Genomic DNA, 19,340 nt, shown 5'->3' on the forward strand with positions numbered 1-19,340 from the left:
TATTTGATATGTAGGTTTTTTCTAAATAAATTTATTTTATTTTATTTTATTTTTTACTTGCTTTTTAAGATTTTATTTATTTATTTGACAGAGACATAGTGAGAGGGAACACAAGCAGGGGGAGTGGGAGAGGGAGAGAGAAGCAGGCCTCCTGCCAAGCAGGAGCCCGATGTGGGGCTCAGTCCCAGGACCCGGGACCATGACCTGAGCTGAAGGCAGATGTTTAACGACTGAGCCACCCAGGCGCCCCATAAGTTTCTTATTTTCACTCTAAAATGACTCTATTCATATGTAATACTCATAAAACAGCATTCATTTATAGTTTGCTTTGATCATCTAATCTCCACTGTAGCTTTTGAAAAGAAATGTATGTAATTTGTTCTTTGTGATACTTAATGGTTTTAATGGGAACATTTTACCTGTTCAGTAACTATTTAAGGTACATTTGGGATTTCAATCAGGAAATCATTAGTCCTTTTGTTTTCCGTTTATGCACTGCCTTTGTAAGTACTCTAAAATATTATCTATAGCATATTCAGACTTTTTTCTTTTTCACAGAGTAGGTGAGCTGATGGAGAGAAATTATTGGGGTAATCAGAAGTAGAAGTAGAGTCTAATGAATTAAATATTCTTTCACTCATTAGACCTTTGTCTCACTTCTTGGACCTTTGTTTTATTCCTTGGAACTGAGTCCCACTAGTGTAACAATATAACTGATTCAAGAGAAATAAAAATGTTAATTTGAGGTAAATGTTAAGGAATCTAGGCACCTTGGGTAGGCATATAGTATGAGGTAGTTGAAGCAAGGAAGTAATTAGAAGATGATAAGGCTTACATAATACTGTTTTAAGTTATAGATTGCCTACATTCTGTTTTATTAAAAGTAGTTTATATTTAATTTTGGTATGGCTATTTAAAAAAATTATATGGAAATCCCACTAGGAATATGTTATCTTTGTTATTTTCTGGGCATTCAGTCACATCTCTTTGTTTACAGCTGGGCTCAAAGTGCAGAGAACTCAAAGATATACATTTCGGCCAGTGTTACAAGATCTCAGATGAAGGCATGATCGTCATAGCTAAGGGCTGTCTGAAATTACAAAGAATATACATGCAGGAAAACAAATTAGTAAGTACTTGTTATCATCCTTGTGTTTTTTATTTTGTTTCTAACCTTTGATTTCCTTATAACTTAGCTTACAAATTTTTATCCAATTATTTTGGTGGTTCAGAGGCAAATAGTACTTAAAGGAAGAATCCTCTCAAAACAATGATTTTATAAATTGATCCTGTAACTCTGTAGGTGCTTTTATGTGGTACTGCATGTTAAAAATTCCTCATTACCATATGCTAATATGTTTTTGTCTAAGTTCTGACACTGAACTAACTCACATAAATTGGAAAAAAATATATTTAGTTGCTAAATATAAGTATGTGGTTGTTGTTCCTTCTGATTCCCTAGGGATTGTAATACTTCTAGGTAGAATTTTTTACTTTTAAGGAAGATGTACACATGTTAAATAGAGCCTTTCACTTAGTATGGTGAAAAATGGGATTTAGTAAACTGAGGCAGATAATCTTGGTAGCTATATAGATTTTATATTCTAAGCGCATACATATATAGCTCATTCACACTTAATGTATGATATATATTTAAAACCATTTAATTTTCTTTTATTGAGATATAATACACATACCATAAAATTCTCCCTTTTAAAGTGTTACAACTCATTGGTTTTTAGTATATTCACAAAGTTGTGCAATCATCATCACTAATTCTAAAACAGGTTCATTATCCCCAAAGGAACTCTATGCTCATTAGTTGTCACTCTCCATTCCACCCCCCTTCCTCCAGCTCCTGGCACCTGGTAATCTACTTTCTGTCTCTATGGATTTGCCTGTTCTAGGCATTTCATACAAATGGAATTACATAGTATTTGGTGTTTTGTGTCTGGCTTCTTTCACTTAGCAATGTTTTCAACATTCATTCATGTAGTAGCATGTATCAGAGCTTCAATCTTTGTAATGGTTGAGTAATACTCCAAATCTTTTAAATTTTGATGATAGGTACATAGTATAAGTTAACAGAAAAAATTGTCACTAGAGAGGCACTAGTAGATTTCTTAATGTTGAGAAATAGTATATTTAAAATGTAGGCAAAGTGGTGTTGCATATTTACAAAGGAGACCTGCTATTTAATTGTATTTCCCAAATAAAGAGATCTTTTTGTTGCCCCTTGGAATTAGTTTACAAAATTTGATAAACATATCTCATAAATTAATGTAAGTTTTGAAAGGTCTCTAGAAGTGTCAGCACTTCAAATGAGATAATGCTACTATTTATTTATTTATTTATTTGAGAGAGGGTGGGGGCAGAGGGGCAGAAGGAAAGGGAGGGAGAGAATCTTAAGCAGGCTCCATGCTCAGCACTGAGCTGGCCGCGGAGCTCGATCTCTCAACCCTGATATCATGACCTGAGCCAAAATCAAGGGTCTGACACTTAACTGACTGAGTCACCTAGGTGCCCTAAGATAATGCTACTTTATTATTTTTTAAAATACTTACTTATTTTTGAGAGAGAGAGAGCACAAGTGGGGGAAGGGGAAGAGGAAGAAGCAGGCTTCCCACTGAGCAGGGAGCCTGATGTGGGGCTGGATCCCAGGACCCTGGGATCATGATCTGAGCCGAAGGCAGACGCTTAATGACTGAGCCACCCAGGCGTCCCAATAATGCTACTTTAGAAGAAGATTCCAGTTAGAAAAATCAAAGCACTATGAATTAAAAATAAATGCTTTTGTTACTCTATAGAATTATATTTGCCAGTAGAATTATATTTTCTTCTGAAATTATATAGTAAAAATCCTTTACATTTAATACAAATTTAACAATTTCTTTTAAAACAGCATGATCTTGCAGAATGAATAAGGTCTTCTGGGTCAGAGAGAGTGAATTTTTTAAACCTGGTATTCACTCGCTTGTATTGTGATTTTGGGGAAGTTACTTAAGCTCTGTGAACCTCCTCTGCAGATAGGATTATTAATACTTGTGTTTTTGAAGGGTGTAGCTCTGAGAATTAAATGACAGTGTCCTTAAATTGTATAATATAAACTCTAGCCCATAGGAGGCACTAAAAAACTAGTAATTTTTATGACATTCTGTCTGTATTTGTCATCTTTGGTTTCCACTTTATACTCAAGATAAATTGAAGGATGGTAAACCCAACTTAAAATTTTTATATTCTTGGGCGCCTGGGTGGCTGGCTCAGTTGGTTAAGCGACTGCCTTCGGCTCAGGTCATGATCCTGGAGTCCTGGGATCGAGTCCCGCATCGGGCTCCCTGCTCGGCAGGGAGCCTGCTTCTCCCTCTGACCCTCCCCCCTCTCATGTGCTCTCTCTCTCTCTCTCTCTCAAATAGATAAATAAAAAAAAAAATCTTTAAAAAAAAAATTTTTATATTCTTCACATAATGGGAATATTTGTTGAGTAGTTAGTATTTGTTTCCTTGTTGAGTAAACACAGAGAAATATTTTTCTTAACACATGAAAATTTTTAGTCAGTAGTTTCCCAAAGGAATTAACTGTATATGTTTTGAAGGTTCTACTTATGTTCACATTTGTTTTTCCCTAATATTGTGGTCCATTAAAAAGATGTTATATACGGGCGCCTGGGTGGCTCAGTTGGTTAAGCGACTGCCTTCGGCTCAGGTCATGATCCTGGAGTCCCCGGATCGAGTCCCGCATCGGGCTCCCTGCTCGGCGGAGGGTCTGCTTCTCCCTCTGACCCTCTTCTCTCTTGTGCTGTCTCTCATTCTCTCTCTCAAATAAATAAATAAAATCTTTAAAGAAAAAAAAAAGATGTTATATACTTAAATGCTAAGGGAATCGGTTTTGTATGTAGTATTACTCAGTGAACATTTGATTTCATTGGAAAGTTGAAGTAGTTTTAAATCTTAAAGTTCAGTTCAATAAAGTTCCTTCAATTCAAGGTTCTAGAAAGGGGAACTTAGAATCATTTGAGCTCTTTGCACTGAGCAATTGAATTATTAACTATCCTCCTATAGGAGCTTTGCTCTGTAATTTTAGAATTCATGAAATAATGAGAAATATTTGAATTCTTACAAAGTTGTAATTTTAAGTAGTTCCGTTATTTTCATTCTGAGAACTATTATTAGTCCTTTAACAACAAATGTTTTATATGGGGTGAATAGAAATAGTCTGGTTAAAGGCAAATAATATTTATATACTTTTTTATATATTTATAAAATTATACTGCATATGTAATAATAGGCAGGAAATATCACTAAACATCACTAAATAGGAAAGATTTTTTAAGTTAACAACCAACAGAGATATTTAGGAGAATGCTGTGTCTGGAAGGATGCAAACAGAATTTGACCTGTACAGATATCGATCATTAATGAAATTGCTAATTCTCTTATTATATTGTATCTTCTCAAGAGTTTTAGAGCTTGGTTCTATAGTCTAAAAATAATAATAGCATAGTGTTTCTTTAAAAGTGTATCAAATTGACTGTTTTTATATATTGGTAGTATTTGTTGACTGTTCTTATATATTGGCAGTATTTGAGTATACGTATTTTTCATATTCTATCTTGGCCTTTAGATGGCAGCATTGTCTTTGTATATTTCCGTGACATAGCTTTTGTGTCCTTGATATAACTCTAAAGATACAATGCTTGTACATAGTTTCTGCAGGTATTATGGTTTATTTTTAATTTATGTCCTTTAGATGGGTTTAATAGGAAAATTTCTTTAAAATTTTTGAAATATTAGTTGCATCTAGAATGTTACAAGATAAACTTGCTATTTTACACAAAATAGAAAGCTATTTGAACATTCTTACTTGTGGCACCGATTTAAGTAAGATAAACTTTAGGGGAAGGATTCCTGTGTTTGTTAGAGGGAGAAGTTTTATTCAGGTGGAGAGTGAGGACAATGACTTCACATTTTAAGACTCAGTGAGTTATGGTGAGGTAAAGCATTGAGAGCTTACATGTAAAATCTTCCTCAACAGAAAATGGATTTCTGTTTCAGTCATTTTTGAGTGAGACAAGTACCATGCTCCTATATGAAGTATTTTGTATTTGCTATAAATCTGTTGTATAGACTTTAGAAATAGATTTAAAGAATGCAACTATGGTGAGCTTCTAGCTTATTGTATACAGCTATCTCCCTTCTTCTGGTGATAGCTTTTATATCACTTCTGTGTAGTATTGGCTACAAAGTTATTATTTTTTTTTTAAAGATTTTTTATTTATTTATTTGAGAGAATGAGAGACAGAGAGCATGAGAGGCAGGAGGGCCAGAGGGAGAAGCAGACTCCCTGCTGAGCAGGGAGCCCGATGCGGGACTCGATCCTGGGACTCCAGGATCATGACCTGAGCTGAAGGCAGTTGCTTAACCAACTGAGCCACCCAGGTGCCCGGCTACAAAGTTATTTTTAAGTCATATTTTGTTTGTGTGTATAGTTATTGATGATCTGGATATGTCTTTAAGTATATTCTCTTTGCTTCTTTACTCTTCTTGCTCCAGATTCTGCTTCTTTACTAAAATTTGGACAGAGAAGCTCTTTGGGCATCTTCTTATTCAGTTGTGATGGGGTCAGATGGATTATCTGTCAATTATTATACAACCTGACATTTTAAAGTACTACGATTTTATAATTTATTTAAAAAATAGCTTCTGTGTGGGTCAGTATATTTTATTTAGATCTGTATTTAGTCTTTTTTTTTTTTTAAAGATTTTTATTTATTTATTGAGAGAGAGAGAGCATGAGAGAGAGGAGGGTCAGAGAGAGAAGCAGACCCCCTGCTGATCAGGGAGCCCGATGCGGGACTCGATCCTGGGACTCCAGGATCATGACCTGAGCCGAAGGCAGTTGCTTAACCAACTGAGCCACCCAGGCGCCCCTAGTCTTTTTTTTTTTTTTTTTTAACACCTTCTACTCTATAGAGTTGGGTTGTGAACTAGTATAAGTTTCTGAATTACCAAGAAAGTAGTAATGTATTATGTGGATGCTAGTACACATAATGTATTTTTAATAGATTTTTAGAAAGTTTTAGGGAAGTGATAAATGTTTCCTGGTTAAAACTTGATGTTCTGAAAGTTAAATTGTGAACTTTTTTTTTTGTTGTTGTAAATATTTTATTTATTTGACAGAGAGAGGGAGGGAGAGAGAGCACAAGCAGGGGGAGCGGCAGGCAGAGGGAGAAGCAGGTTCCGTGCTGAGCAAGGAGCCTGATGCGGGACTCGATCCCAGGTTCCTGGGATCATGACCTGAGCCGAAGGCAGACGCTTAACCGACTGAGCCACGCGTTCCTCTTTTTCAATCTCCTGATGAATTGTTACTTTATTAGTTTTATAATTACATGACATCTCATAGAGTTCTTTGGCTGTTGCCATGACATTTTTTATGATGTTGTTTTTTATTGTTTCTCATTTTATTATATTTATGGAGGCTTACATGTATGAATTTATCTCTTCAGGCCTCCTTATAGGCTGTAATAAGCATTTTGAGGGGTGATTGAGGCAAACATCCTATTTGAGTTGAACTAAATTCAGTTCATATCTTGATCCTAATGTTTCTTACTCAGGTGACTTGGGTTAGTTATCTTAACTTTTGTGCTTTCATTTCCTTGTTTGCAGAAAGGATATAATGCTACCTCAAACATGTTCTTATGAGCACCAGACTAAATGAGATTTAGAGGTAAAGTACCTAATGTGTTTTATGGTCCCCAAAATAGGAAGTCATCAGTAAAGGTTACTTTACTTCCTCTTCCTTCCAGAGTTTACTTTCTGGAGTCTACCAATTTGAATTGGGCTGTCACTGCCTGATATTACCTACTGTATTCTGATTTCACCCTTTAGCTATTCACAGTTTCATTCCTCTTTGCTGCTTGGTGTGATTTGAGGTTGTTGCAGCAGCTAAGTAAATACACTGGTAGCCATGTTATTATCATCAACTGGTGTGTAAGGTAAACATTTGCATCAGACTTTAAATAGCAGTAGCTAATTCAACATTATATTAAGGCTTGTGTTTCCTGACTCTTTTGCTTTTCAACTTAGAATTAATATATTAAGGGATTTAGTCCCCCTCTTCCCATCAATTCCCCCACTGCATTTCTTCTATCTTATTTCTCAAACACTCCTTGTGTAGTGAATTTACTTGTAATCCCAGACTTAAATTTTAATTTTCATTTGTGAGGGATTCCCTTTTCTAAATACTCATTTCAACTTCCAGATCTCCTGGGGTAGATATTTGCCTTCATTGTCCCTTACCCTCTTTTTTTTTTTTTCTTTTTTAAGATTTTTTCTTTTTTTTCTTTTTTTTATTTATTTATCTCAGAGAGAATGGGAGACAGAGAGCATGATAGGGGGAGGATCAGAGGGAGAAGCAGACTCCCCGCTGAGCAGGGAGCCCGATGTGGGACTCGATCCCGGGACTCCAGGATCATGACCTGAGCCGAAGGCAGTTGCTTAACCAACTGAGCCACCCAGGCGCCCCTTTTTTAAGATTTTTTTTATTTATTTATTTTTTTTTCTTTTTTAAAGAGGGAGAGAAGTGGGGGTGGGGGGAAAGGGCGAGGGGAAGAGAGAGAATCTTAAGCAGGCTCTATGCTCCCAGCGTGGAGCCTCATGTGGGGCTCGATCTCACACCCCCGAGATCATGACCTGAGCTGAAATCAAGAGTTGGATGCTTAACTGACTGAGCCACCCAGGCACCACCCTTTCCTCTCTTAATGGATTAGGCATTTACTTATATCCAGAGTGGTAGTTTCCAGTAAACACTGGTGCATGAATGTGGCACTCTAAAGAAGGTGACCTAAAGATACAGAACTTTATCTAATTATTGAATGCTACATTTCAGGATTTTGCTGTCATTTGTTGATATTTAAAAATATTTAATAATTACTTTTTGAGTATAATGTGTCACGCAGTATGCAGTTTTACATAATTAATCCTCAGAACCATCATATGAGGCAGTCTATTTTTATTCTATTTTACAGATGAGGAAATTGAGACCTAGAGAGGTTAAGTAACAACAAGTAAGTGTCAGAGTCAAGATTGTAACCCAGATCTGTTAGATACCCAAATTTCTGTCCTCAAGCCCTTTCATGGAAATCACAGATGGAGCTAATCTATTTGCCTTTTAACCGTGCAGTAATTTCCAAAAGACATTATCCTCCTTTAAAACACTTACTGACAGGTGCTCTGAGACATCAAAGGAAGAAGTTAATTATTAGCATGAGTAGAAAAGAAGCAGATCTTTTTGCTAGGATGATAACTGATTTCAGGGGACATACCAATGGAGACATATTGAAATCTTTTCCAGGAAAATTAGTAAAATTATCAAAGGAAAACTGTTTTAAAGATGGCATTTAATATTCATCTTAATCCTATATGAATATGAACATAATTAACTTTAATAGTAGAATTGCCTTTTACTTTGTAAAATCATAGTATTTTATATATTTTGTGAAATTTGTATTCAGAAGCTAAATACCATTTCATTTTTGTCCAGATTTAAAAGAAATTTGAATGAATCAATGAACTGATAACTTTCTACTCTGTTCCTTAATGTTGTTTCAGATGTTCATTCAGTTCATTTAGTATTTAAATATCTAACATGTGCCAGCCTCTATGAGAAGTGTTGAGAAATTAAGTTATACTGCTAAAGGGAGGAGATCCCTGTCTAGTTAGAAAGTGCTATGGAAATGCCAATTACAAAAGTAGTTACTTATATAAGAGATAAGAGAAGAATCTGGAAATCCTGTAAATAGTAGGTGACATTTGAAATGGGTTTTGAACTATATATAGTGTTGTGATGATTATGGTGCAGGTGACCATTTTTTCGGGTGATTGCAATTGTGGGAAACAGTACTAACAAAGACAAGGCACTGGGGGAAAATATGTGGAATGTTTAATATGTTGTAGGTGTTAAAGTAAGATTAGTTTTATAGGCAGGGCAGGGGGAACTGTTCATATTTGGGTCTGTAAAGGAAGGTTGGGATCAGGATAAGACTTTTGAGTGTCATGCTAAGGAATTTGTATGTTTCTAGGTAATGGGGATTATAGCATGGGATTTCAGCAAATGTGAAATGTGATCAAATTTTGGGGTCTTGTATTTTTTTTTAATTTTGAGAAATTAAGAAAAATACAGAATACCAAAAAGAGTGATAACATGTATATGCCCATTACACATTGATAATTGTTTAACATTTTGTTAAATTTGCTTCTTTTTGAATTAATAAACAAATAAACTTTAAGTCTCTTGTCTTGCTCCCCATGTCATTCCCACTGCCTCCTAGAAACAACTACTCTGCTGACCTAAAATGCTTTAAAAATTAAAAAGAAAACTTTAACATACATAATAGATACCATGAACAGTATAGTCTTGTTTAGTTTGTAGTTATATATAGTTTATATCTGATGTCATAATGTTAAATATCTGTTCTAACAAAGTATTTATCAGCATACAGTTTGCATTTTTCCTTTTTTTAACAAAAGATTTTTTTTATTTGACAAAGAGAGAGAGAGCACAAGCAGGGGGAGCAGCAGGCAGAGGGAGAGCGAGAAGCAGGCTCCATGTGGAGCAGGGAGCCCCATGCAGGGCTCAACCCAAGGATCTCAAGATCATGACCTGAGCTAGTAGGATGCTTAACTGACTGAAGTACCCAGGCGCCCCTGCATTTTTACATTTGAGTTGTTTTTTTTTTTTTCCTCTAAAGATTTTATTTATTACTTTGACAGAGAAAGAGAGAGAGAGCACAAGCAGGAGGAGTGGCAGGCAGAGGGAGACAGAGAAGCAGGCAGAGGGAGAAGGGGAAGCAGGCTTCCCGCGGAGCAGGGAGCCCGATGTAGGGCTCCATCCCAGGACCCTGGGATCATGACCTGAGCTGAGGGAGGACGCTTAACAGACTGAGCCACCCAGGCTCCCTTAAGTTGTTTTTGACATCCAGCTATAATGAATATGTAATTCATTCTTTGTAACTGTTAGTATTCTATATAGGTATATATCTCCTGTTTATCCATTCCTTACTTACTGGAGGACACTTCTATTGCTTCCAGTGTTTTACTGTTATAGGCAGTGTTGCTGTAAAATCCTTGTGGAAGTCTCCTGTGCTTATCTGTAAGAATTCTCTAGGATCTATACCTAGAAGTAATTAAGATATGTATATTTTCAAATTTTTACTACATCATGCCAAATTGCTCTTCATGAGTAATTGAAATCATGGTTTGCAGGTTTATCTTGATAGATTGTCAACTCTTTTGAGGGCAGGGAGTATCTAGTATTCTTTTATCCATTCCCCCTCATCATGCACATAATAGACTTTCAATAAATGTTGGTTTAGTGACAGATGGATTACTACTGAATTGCACATACTTTTAAAATGTATTTTTTCAAGTATTTTGGGAATATGCTTTAAAAAGAAGATGGAGTTAAGTATATAAATAAAAGCTTGAAAAATAGCTTAAAGATTTCGGAGTCAATAGTTTTCTGACTTCTCACATAAGTAAATTTCTTTAATCTAGATACTATATTAGTGATACCATTCTTTATATATCAAATGTATCCAGCCAAAGTCATTAATATACTAAAGGAGTATTTTCTAGGATGGTTTCTTTTAACAACATGCAGTTCTGAGCCACTAGAATATAATTTATATTCTTGTCAGAATTACATGGACTTGTACATTCTTACTGTTAATAAAATTAGTTTTATTTTGTTGAATGGTATTTGAAAGACCCACTTTAACTAAAAGCAAAAGTTACTTGGCAGACAAATAATTTGAAAAACAAAGTTAAAATGTAATTTGGCAGATATTTCCATCTGAAGAATAAGTATGTTTTTACTCATTATATATTCTTTGCTAGAGCTTACCCTATTTCTTTTTAATCTATTGTTATCTTTTTCCTGTGGGTATCCTTTCTTTTATGTTTTTTTAAATTACTTTCTCTTTTTAAAAAAATCATAAAAATTTTATTGAGTTTTTTATTTTAATTCCACTATAGTTGATATACAATGTTATATTAGTTTGAGGTGTACAATGAGGTGATTCAACAATTCTATACATTACTTAGTGTCATCAAAAGTATACTCCTCTGGGTATCTTTATCAGGTATTTTGGTAAGAACATAAATGAATTGTATTCCATCATTTGAAAGGCATAGAAAACCATAAAGAGTGTGATCCCAGGGCCTGGAATTGAGCCCTGCATCGGGCTCCCTGCTCCGCGGGAAGCCTGCTTCTCCCTCTCCCACTCCCCCTGCTTGAGTTCCCTCTCTCGCTGTGTCTCTCTCTGTCAAATAAATAAATAAAATCTTAAAAAAAAAAAGAGTGTGTGTGTGTGTGTGTGTGTATTTTGTGTGTGGTGTGTGTACTTTTTCCTTCCCTGTGTACCAGTGTGGCATGGAGGACAGGCAGTGAGTTGGATAATATCCAAAGAATTTTTATTCAAAATGCAGTAATTTTTTGCCCAGCATATTTACTTGCCTAATTGTATTAGTTTAGTAAAATTAAAATTAGTTCACAAACTTGGGACTTATCAAGTGATGATAGGAGTTGCTCAAATGCAAATAGCATCTCAGGAGGAAGCTAACCTATTATTAAAAGTTCCAATACAGATATTCCAGTGTTGACAATGCAGAATTTATTATGGTTAAAAATAGGAGACTCCAAATGGTATTTACATAGTCTTAAAAAAATTTTTTTTCTGGATGAAACTCTAGATTACTAAAAATATCCAGCTTGTTTTGGGTTTAAAAGTTATAGTTGGTAGGTTATTTCTAGTGTTGCAATTCTTTTGCTGGTGTTATTTTCCACTTACATATTCTTTACTTTAGATATTATTTTTTTTAAAAAGATGTAATTTTTGTTTACTTTCTTTTAGCACCTCATGTTTAAAAAATCAAAGATTTGGAGCAAATCAAATTATCTCTCAGATATAAGTGTGAAAGTGCCCTAGGGTTTGTGCTCAAGTGTTGGTAACAGGAGATAGTGGATTGAGATAAAGAGCCTAGTCATTAGACTTAACAAATAGAAATTTTATAGCATTGGATGGCATTGGGATCCTGGGAGTGCATTAAGCCTGTCATTTATGAGCACATGTTCTTCAACTACCTTTCTAGACTGTCAGTCTACAAGTAAGATGTATTGTTTGGATCTAGAGAGAAGTTTTGGCTTGCGTTTTTTTTTTTCCCACAGTAATGAAGTGCTAAGGTCTTAGGATATCCAAGACTGAGTCCCATTTATTATTTTAGTGGTTAAGCTTAAGGGGAAAAGAATTAGTGGGTTCAGTTTTATTTTTTGTTTGTATTTTTAGATTTGCCTTTCTGAATATCATTTACAAACTGTAGTTGAATTTGGCTACCAGGTGATAGGATGCTTTTCTAGCATTTTTTTTACAGTTATTATCAAAAAGATAAGTTGTCATAAAAGTGCTATGCCACTTGGGCTTTCAGCAGTGATCCTGTCTTCAGGCAAAAGGTCTGCAGATTGTGCTCTTGTCTAGGTAATTTGTGTGGTAAGTACTGTTCGTATTCCTGCTACCAGACTTTGCCCATTCATATTACTGAGGTTGTCTTCCTTTGCTGTCTTTCTTGAAGTTCTTGTTAAAAGTCTAAACATGAAGTTGCCTGCTGGGCAGTAGAAGGATGAATCGTCATGAGAGTATTGGGGTACATTCTTTTCCTTGGACTGTACCTTCTGGTTTTTAGTAGTTGAGAATTTGAAAAGCCAGATGAAGGTTGTCCAATTTGGTATGTACCTACTTTTTAAACTCTCTTACTGCATCTTATTTGTGTAGCCACATCAAATTTAGATCACAGAAAATATCAATATAGTATTTTTCTTTAGTAGCTACTGTATTTCACTATTTTGGGTTTCTAAAATATGATAGAAGTGGATTACTTCAGGGGAGTTCTTGGCGATAGAAAATTTACAGTGTCTATTACCAGGTTTTCATGGACTGTTTTTGATTTAAGCATAAAATCTAGATCTTTATCATTCACTTTAATATAGTATATAAATGGATATATTGACAATGTGTAATTCAAAGAAAAATAGTTATAAATCAGTCTTTCTAGTTGAACTACATTTGGGTGATTATTATCTTTTACTTTTCTCTTACTGAGTATATCTTTGAGAAAATAAAGAGGAAGTAGTTTATTTATGTTCATTATTGCTTAAATGCCTATCTGAATGCACACAGATTGTAAAATTATTTGCATGATGTTATTTTAGCTTTTTATTTTGACTCATCTGAGAACATGGTAGAATTAGGTTAAGTTTTGATTTGTAGATTCTCTGAATGGGGAGTCAAAATATATTTCCAGTCTTCTTACTAGGTTAATGTTAACTTTAAATATTTGAATATTACCTTGAATAGTTTGATATTTCATATGTTTTAAGGTGTTGCAGGACATAATTTTGTGCACATGTACATGCATCTCTACTGTTGATGTATTAATAAGTATTTTTCTCATTATATATAATTGTGGGCAGTTCTATTATGTGATCTAGTATATATTTCATAAATTACAGTTGTTTTAAGCTTATGAGTAAAGAACTTAATGCAAAACAGTGTGAAAGGTAAAGATATATATTCTACTGAATTCAGTCATGACCTAAGACATTTCCAGAGATTGACCTTTTATTTTTCACATCCACAATCCAGGAATGCTCTTGATAAAATACTATTTTATTTCAGAAATCTGAAATGGCTAACTTCAAGGAATTTTCCAGTTACTAATCTCTCTTCTCATTACATTCTTGTCTATTTACTCTTCATTTTTTATCGTCTTTCTTCTAATAAATGTTTGATACGTTCAAGCTCAGTTAAATATTATTTTTTGTCAGACTTTAAGAATTCTACCACATTTATTACTTTCTCGTATACTATCAGCTTTTCCTGTATTTTATAATTTCTTATTAATCCATTGATACCTTGTTGTAAGTTTCAAGGCCTTAGTTTAATCATGTAATCTCCTTGTAAATGGGAATGATAATGTCTTTTTTTCAACATGTAGTTAGTATCTGATCATATTTGTCAGTGTTTTATCTAAGTAGATTTTAGGAGTTCTTAAAAATTAAAGGTCTTCTACATAAAAATCGTAAAGTTTTTGAAAAGGACTATTTATGAAAATGAACCACTCTATACTCAAGTCCTTTTGATTTGGTTCTGGAAAAATTACTTTTGTGACAAGGAAGAAAGCTGTTAAAAATTAGCATTTTTAATAAGACACATGTCAGTAACTTTTTTAAAAAAGCTTTTATTTATTTATTTGACAGTGCGAGAGAGTGCAAGCGCACAAGCAGTGGGAGAGGCAGAGGGAGAGGGAGAAGCAGGCTCCCCGCTGAGTAGGGAACCCGGGGTGGGGTTCGATCCTAGGACCCTGGGATCATGACCTGAGCTGAAGGCAGCTGCTTAACCAACTGAGCCACCTAGGTGTCCCCACTTGTCAGAAACTTAAAGATGATTGTTTATACTTTGGTATGTATATATAGTGTAGCTTTTAGTACATATGATTCAGTTTTTATTAGCAACTGAATTGGTGAAATGCACTTTATTCTGTAGCAGTGTCAAATGATTCTTCATTAGTGTTCATACCAGAAGAATGTCAGTGATAGCTTGAGAAAGCAAAATCCCAAAGAAGTCTGAACTCTTCAAGAATTAAGTAGTTTTCAGGAAATGATTTCTTAAAAGTGAACATTGAAACCTGTGTCTTTAAAATTTTTTTATTGCTAATTTCATTTCTTAGTTTACATCCCATTGAGGATATTTGACTTTAGTGCTTCCACCATGCATTTTTTCCCTGCTTTCTGACAGCTCTAACAAAAATCTCTCCAAGACTGCTAGGAATTGTGTTTTTTTTTTTTTTTCTTTTTTAAAACTTTAATCACTTGTTCTTGAGAAGATGAAAGTTATCACGTTGCTTCTGTGGATGAGTTTGTTTAGAAGAGCTTGATTTTATTGTTGCAATTAGAAAGAGATAGGTGAAATATAATATTTGATAAATATCTTGGTTGCTTGGTACCAACAAAATGCACCAAGCAAATCTGGTATTAAACTTAGTTAGAATACTGATGTTGCATGGTTAGAGATTAATATACTATGCATAAATGACACTGCCAAGTATTCTTTCAAAAATACTTTTTTTTATATATTTTTTAATATTTTATTTATTTGACAGAGAGGGAGAGAGAGAGCACAAGTAGGGGGAGTGGGAGAGGGAGAAGCAGGCTTCCTGCAGAGCAGGGAGCCCGATGCGGGGCTCGATCCCAGGGCCCTGGGATCATGACCTGAGCCGAAGGCAGACACTGAACCGACTGAGCCACCCAGGCGCCCCTCTTTCAAAAATACTTTATGTAAAAGTCTTAGTTCTTAATTTCATAAACTGATTCCATTTATATTATTATCTTTTTGTTCTTTAAAATGTCCTGATGGTTTTATAGAGTCAAAAACTGGGGAAAGAATAACCAAAAAGAAGCATAAATAAGCATCTTACTAGGATAATGCAGTTTGTATCTTCCTTTTCTTGGAGATTGAAGTGGCGTTTGGAAAACTTAAGGAAAAAAAAAATAGGCAAGTATTTGGTCAGCCAACTGTATTTTAACCTTGGATTAAATTGTGATTTTTCAATCGAGAAGTGATATCTTTTTCTAGTATGCCTAGATGGCTTTCGGCTGTAAAGTTAGTCCAAGCATATAGGAGTCATCTCTGTTTCATATATTAAAGTGTATTTAAACCAGTCATATTTTCTAATTTTCTTTACATTATGATATTTTTTGATTACAGAGTCAGAGTCAAGAAGTTTTTTTTTTTTTTTTTTAAGAATATGCTTGTGTAGACTGCTGATCAGTATAAGAATAGGAGATATTTCATGTATAATCTTTTCCATAGTGGTAAATCATTTTCACTCCAGTGTATGCATTTGTCTAGTGTCACAGGTTAATTCTTTAAATGTTTGCGCCTTTCTCTTTTCTTTCTATTAAAGCATACCTTTCTCCAGCTGTTGTAGAAACTAACTTCTTTCAGTTATTATAATCAACTTATAATCACCTTAATGCTTACCTCCCATCTTTGGGATTCTGTATTTACACATGTCTAATTATTTATTTGTTTTTATGCATTATAATATTAAAGATGCATTAGATTTGCTTGCATATGTTATTGATCATGCACTTTCTTCTTTTTACCTTACTTTTAAAAAGTTAAGAAAAGTCCTGTTCCTTAAAAAAAAATGATGATGACTTAACCTTGAAAGTGATCTTAAAGGCTTCCAAACTTGCTTCCTTTATAGGAATCCCTTTATTGCATGCCTAATAATGAGCTATCCATCCTTTTGCATGTGTGTGGAGAAGGTTATTTATTGATGAATACTCAAGAACTCATGCAATATTTTGATGACAGTTGAAAAATTACTAACAGAATGGTGCCCAAATGATACTTGACCAGATTTTTCTTCTTTCTAGCATTTAGAATTATTAATGTCCTTTTTAAAAAAAAAGATTACATAAACTTAGCACATGATTTAGACATGACTAGGGAAACTTATTCTAACACCAGATTAATATGAGAATCTAATTTAACAATGGAAATGATTGCTTCTTGTGAATATGTGCATTGTTTTAGGAGATCTTTACATTTTTAGGTGGTGTATGACAATATCCACTAAATCATGGTCCCCGTAAAACTTTTGTGGTTTCATTTACTATTAACATGCTCATTGACAGCTGGCCTTTGCTAATCTCACACTATGGGTTTGAGACTTTTTCCTTAAAGCTTTATAGTTGAATTACAATACATTTTGTCCTTTGTTTTCTCCTGGAAAAGGATTTAAACAAACTTTCTATTGCACTTGTTGAATATGTATTTCATAGTAACCACCATGAAGTTTGCAGCATTTAAGAAGATGAAGAGGCAAAGATAAAAGATACACATTCAAGAATGCTTGGTTTCACAGTTGCTGCATAATCCTTTCTGCCGTCATTGGTACCCTAACCCTGTACCTACCAGAACAAAAGAAACTGAATTGGAAATTGTGGGAGCTGGGGAACATTCAGTTGGCAGCCCATCGCATGGCCCATAGGCGTTGTCAGGTCTCAGTTTGATGCCCTTTATTCTTTCTGACAGATGTGAGGTAGGGTCTATGAGGGGGAAGTCATTACTAGAGAGAGGGCAGTGTCAGATCAAAAGTAACCAGTGATCAAACAAGGTAAAGGGCTGTGGAAAATAGGCTCTCTTTCTGGCCTCAACACCTGCCTGATCACTGAAGGGAATAGTCCTTATGTGTCAGGGAAAGTTGATTTTCTTTGATGTACAGTGAATTAGGAGTCAGAATGGAAGCTTAACTGGAGTACAGAAGATTTTTACTTCCTAGTTCTTGGGCAATATGGGTGTTTAAATTTTTTACTTTAATTATCTAGAAGTTATAGAAGTCATTCTCTGTTGAATAAAATATGAAAGTTTTCCCATATTAACTTTATTAATACTAATATATTTAGAGGTAGTACTAATAAACAAGTTTTAGTACAGTATTGAACAGGCTTTAGAAGTCACCAAACTCTTCTTTCAATCATGAAGCTTTAATCAGAGCATTTGTATAATTATAATAGTGAATACAAAGTGGAGAGTGCTAAGCTTGGCACATAGTAGGTCACTGCATGATAAAGTTTTGGAAGTTACCTCGCTAAGTAATTTCAATAAGTTTGAATTAACTCTTTCTCTGTAAGTGCTTATTGTTATATTTTCTCTTAAGGTAACCCTTTCTAATAAAGTCAGTTGAAAGAAAATTTAAAGAGAATCTCATTGAGGTTTTGTATGTATGGTTCTTTTTCTATGCCCTTTGATCTTTAGACAGCATATGACTAATCCAGAAGAAGGATGCTCTTTTTATCTTTCATTAGCTTGCTGTGTTGATAAATTGACAATTGAGACATATTTCTAAAAATTTCAATTATGTTTTCCTTTACATTAATAGCAAAGATTTAATCTCTACTAGTTTTCATTGTCTCAACTTTCAGTTTTTTAAATACTGCTGAATTTCATTCATTTTATAAGTAGTTAAGTCATTTTGTCCTCAAATTCTAGAAATAAGATTTTTTTTAGAATTACTGATTTTTGAGTAAGAAGAATAAAGAGTCTTAGTGCCTCAGCCTTTTAAAAGTGATTTTTAATCTAATAATTTGTCTGACTCTACATCTTTTCATGAACTCTTATATTTGTTTTTGATACTCTTAGATAACCTAAATCTTTCTCCTTTATACATTTAGAGTTATAAAAGAATGTAAAATATAATATATATTATGTTGTATTACCTTCATATTAAATTAATATTTGGCTTCTAGACTACTCTTAGCTATAAATAGATTTTATGCTTGAGGAATTTCAGAATAATATATTTGAGCATACTCCTAACTACTGATATTTCTGATTTGGCTTTTAAACAAACTTTGCTTATAAATTATCATAAATATGTTTAAGTTTTTTTAAAGGAATTTGACTTAGGAGTTCTTTTTATTTTTTTTAATAAGATGTATTATAATTTTTTATTTTATTTTATTTGGAATAAAATGTCTTATAAGTTAAGATTCTGCATCTAGTCCTGAAGCTTTTTGAAATTTAACAAGTTTTAGTACAGATGCATCACACATTTAAATACAATTAGACTCATTTTTTTACTTTTTTAAAAATTATGTAAGTTTTAGGTGTACAGCAGTATAACATTTTTAACATGTTTGCCCTGAACAGCCTCCGAAGGACTGCAAATTGAAACCAATATGATAATGTTACTCTGAGTTAGGGAGGAGAATAATTTTGGTTGGAGACTTGGTTCTTGAGAACATTTCTCCAGTCTCCCCTTCATTCTGAATATTTGCAAAAAGGATTTGAGTGTGCTGATATTTTAATACTATTAAGAAGAAACATTTATGAAAAGTAAATTTCTGTAAGTAAATGTCCGTTGTTTTTTCAAAAGGGACCTCAGCAACATAAAATTTTACTAGTCATAATCTTTGGTTTATGGCATACTATCATAATTGGTCCATGAGTGATCTTATTTTCTTATAAAAGTTAATTTATCTAAAAATTATTTAACATTTACTCAAGAACCTCCTGTCTTAAAGTAAGAACTAGTGTATTGCCAGTAACTTTCATTTACCCATGTATTCCTCCCTTTTCTCATCTCTGACTCCCCTTTACAGGTAACTAGAAGTAACCACTATCCTGAATTTTATGTTTATCATTTTTCCCATTTTGTTACATATGTATATATGCCTGAACAATAAATAGTTCAGTTTTTACTTGTTTTTTTTTTTTTTTT

General features: G+C 33.9%; 1 protein-coding gene across 4 annotated transcripts in view; it reads left to right on the forward strand.

Annotated features, from left to right (window-relative positions):
• Positions 1-19,340, forward strand: part of FBXL17 (F-box and leucine rich repeat protein 17) — a 459,233-nt gene that overhangs the window by 38,764 nt on the left and 401,129 nt on the right. For 3 of the 4 annotated variants that reach the window (XM_081826474.1, XM_081826476.1, XM_081826472.1), the window contains exon 4: positions 998-1,129. The exons of the other annotated variant lie outside the window; for it this stretch is intronic. In XM_081826474.1, coding sequence (XP_081682600.1) covers positions 998-1,129 — 132 coding nt within the window. The remainder of the gene's footprint in view (positions 1-997; positions 1,130-19,340) is intronic. 4 annotated transcript variants of the gene reach the window in all.

The sequence above is a fragment of the Leptonychotes weddellii genome, chromosome 7 (genome assembly GCF_054177405.1).
Source record: "Leptonychotes weddellii isolate Sample4059 chromosome 7, ASM5417740v2, whole genome shotgun sequence".
Classification (NCBI taxonomy): domain Eukaryota; kingdom Metazoa; phylum Chordata; class Mammalia; order Carnivora; family Phocidae; genus Leptonychotes; species Leptonychotes weddellii.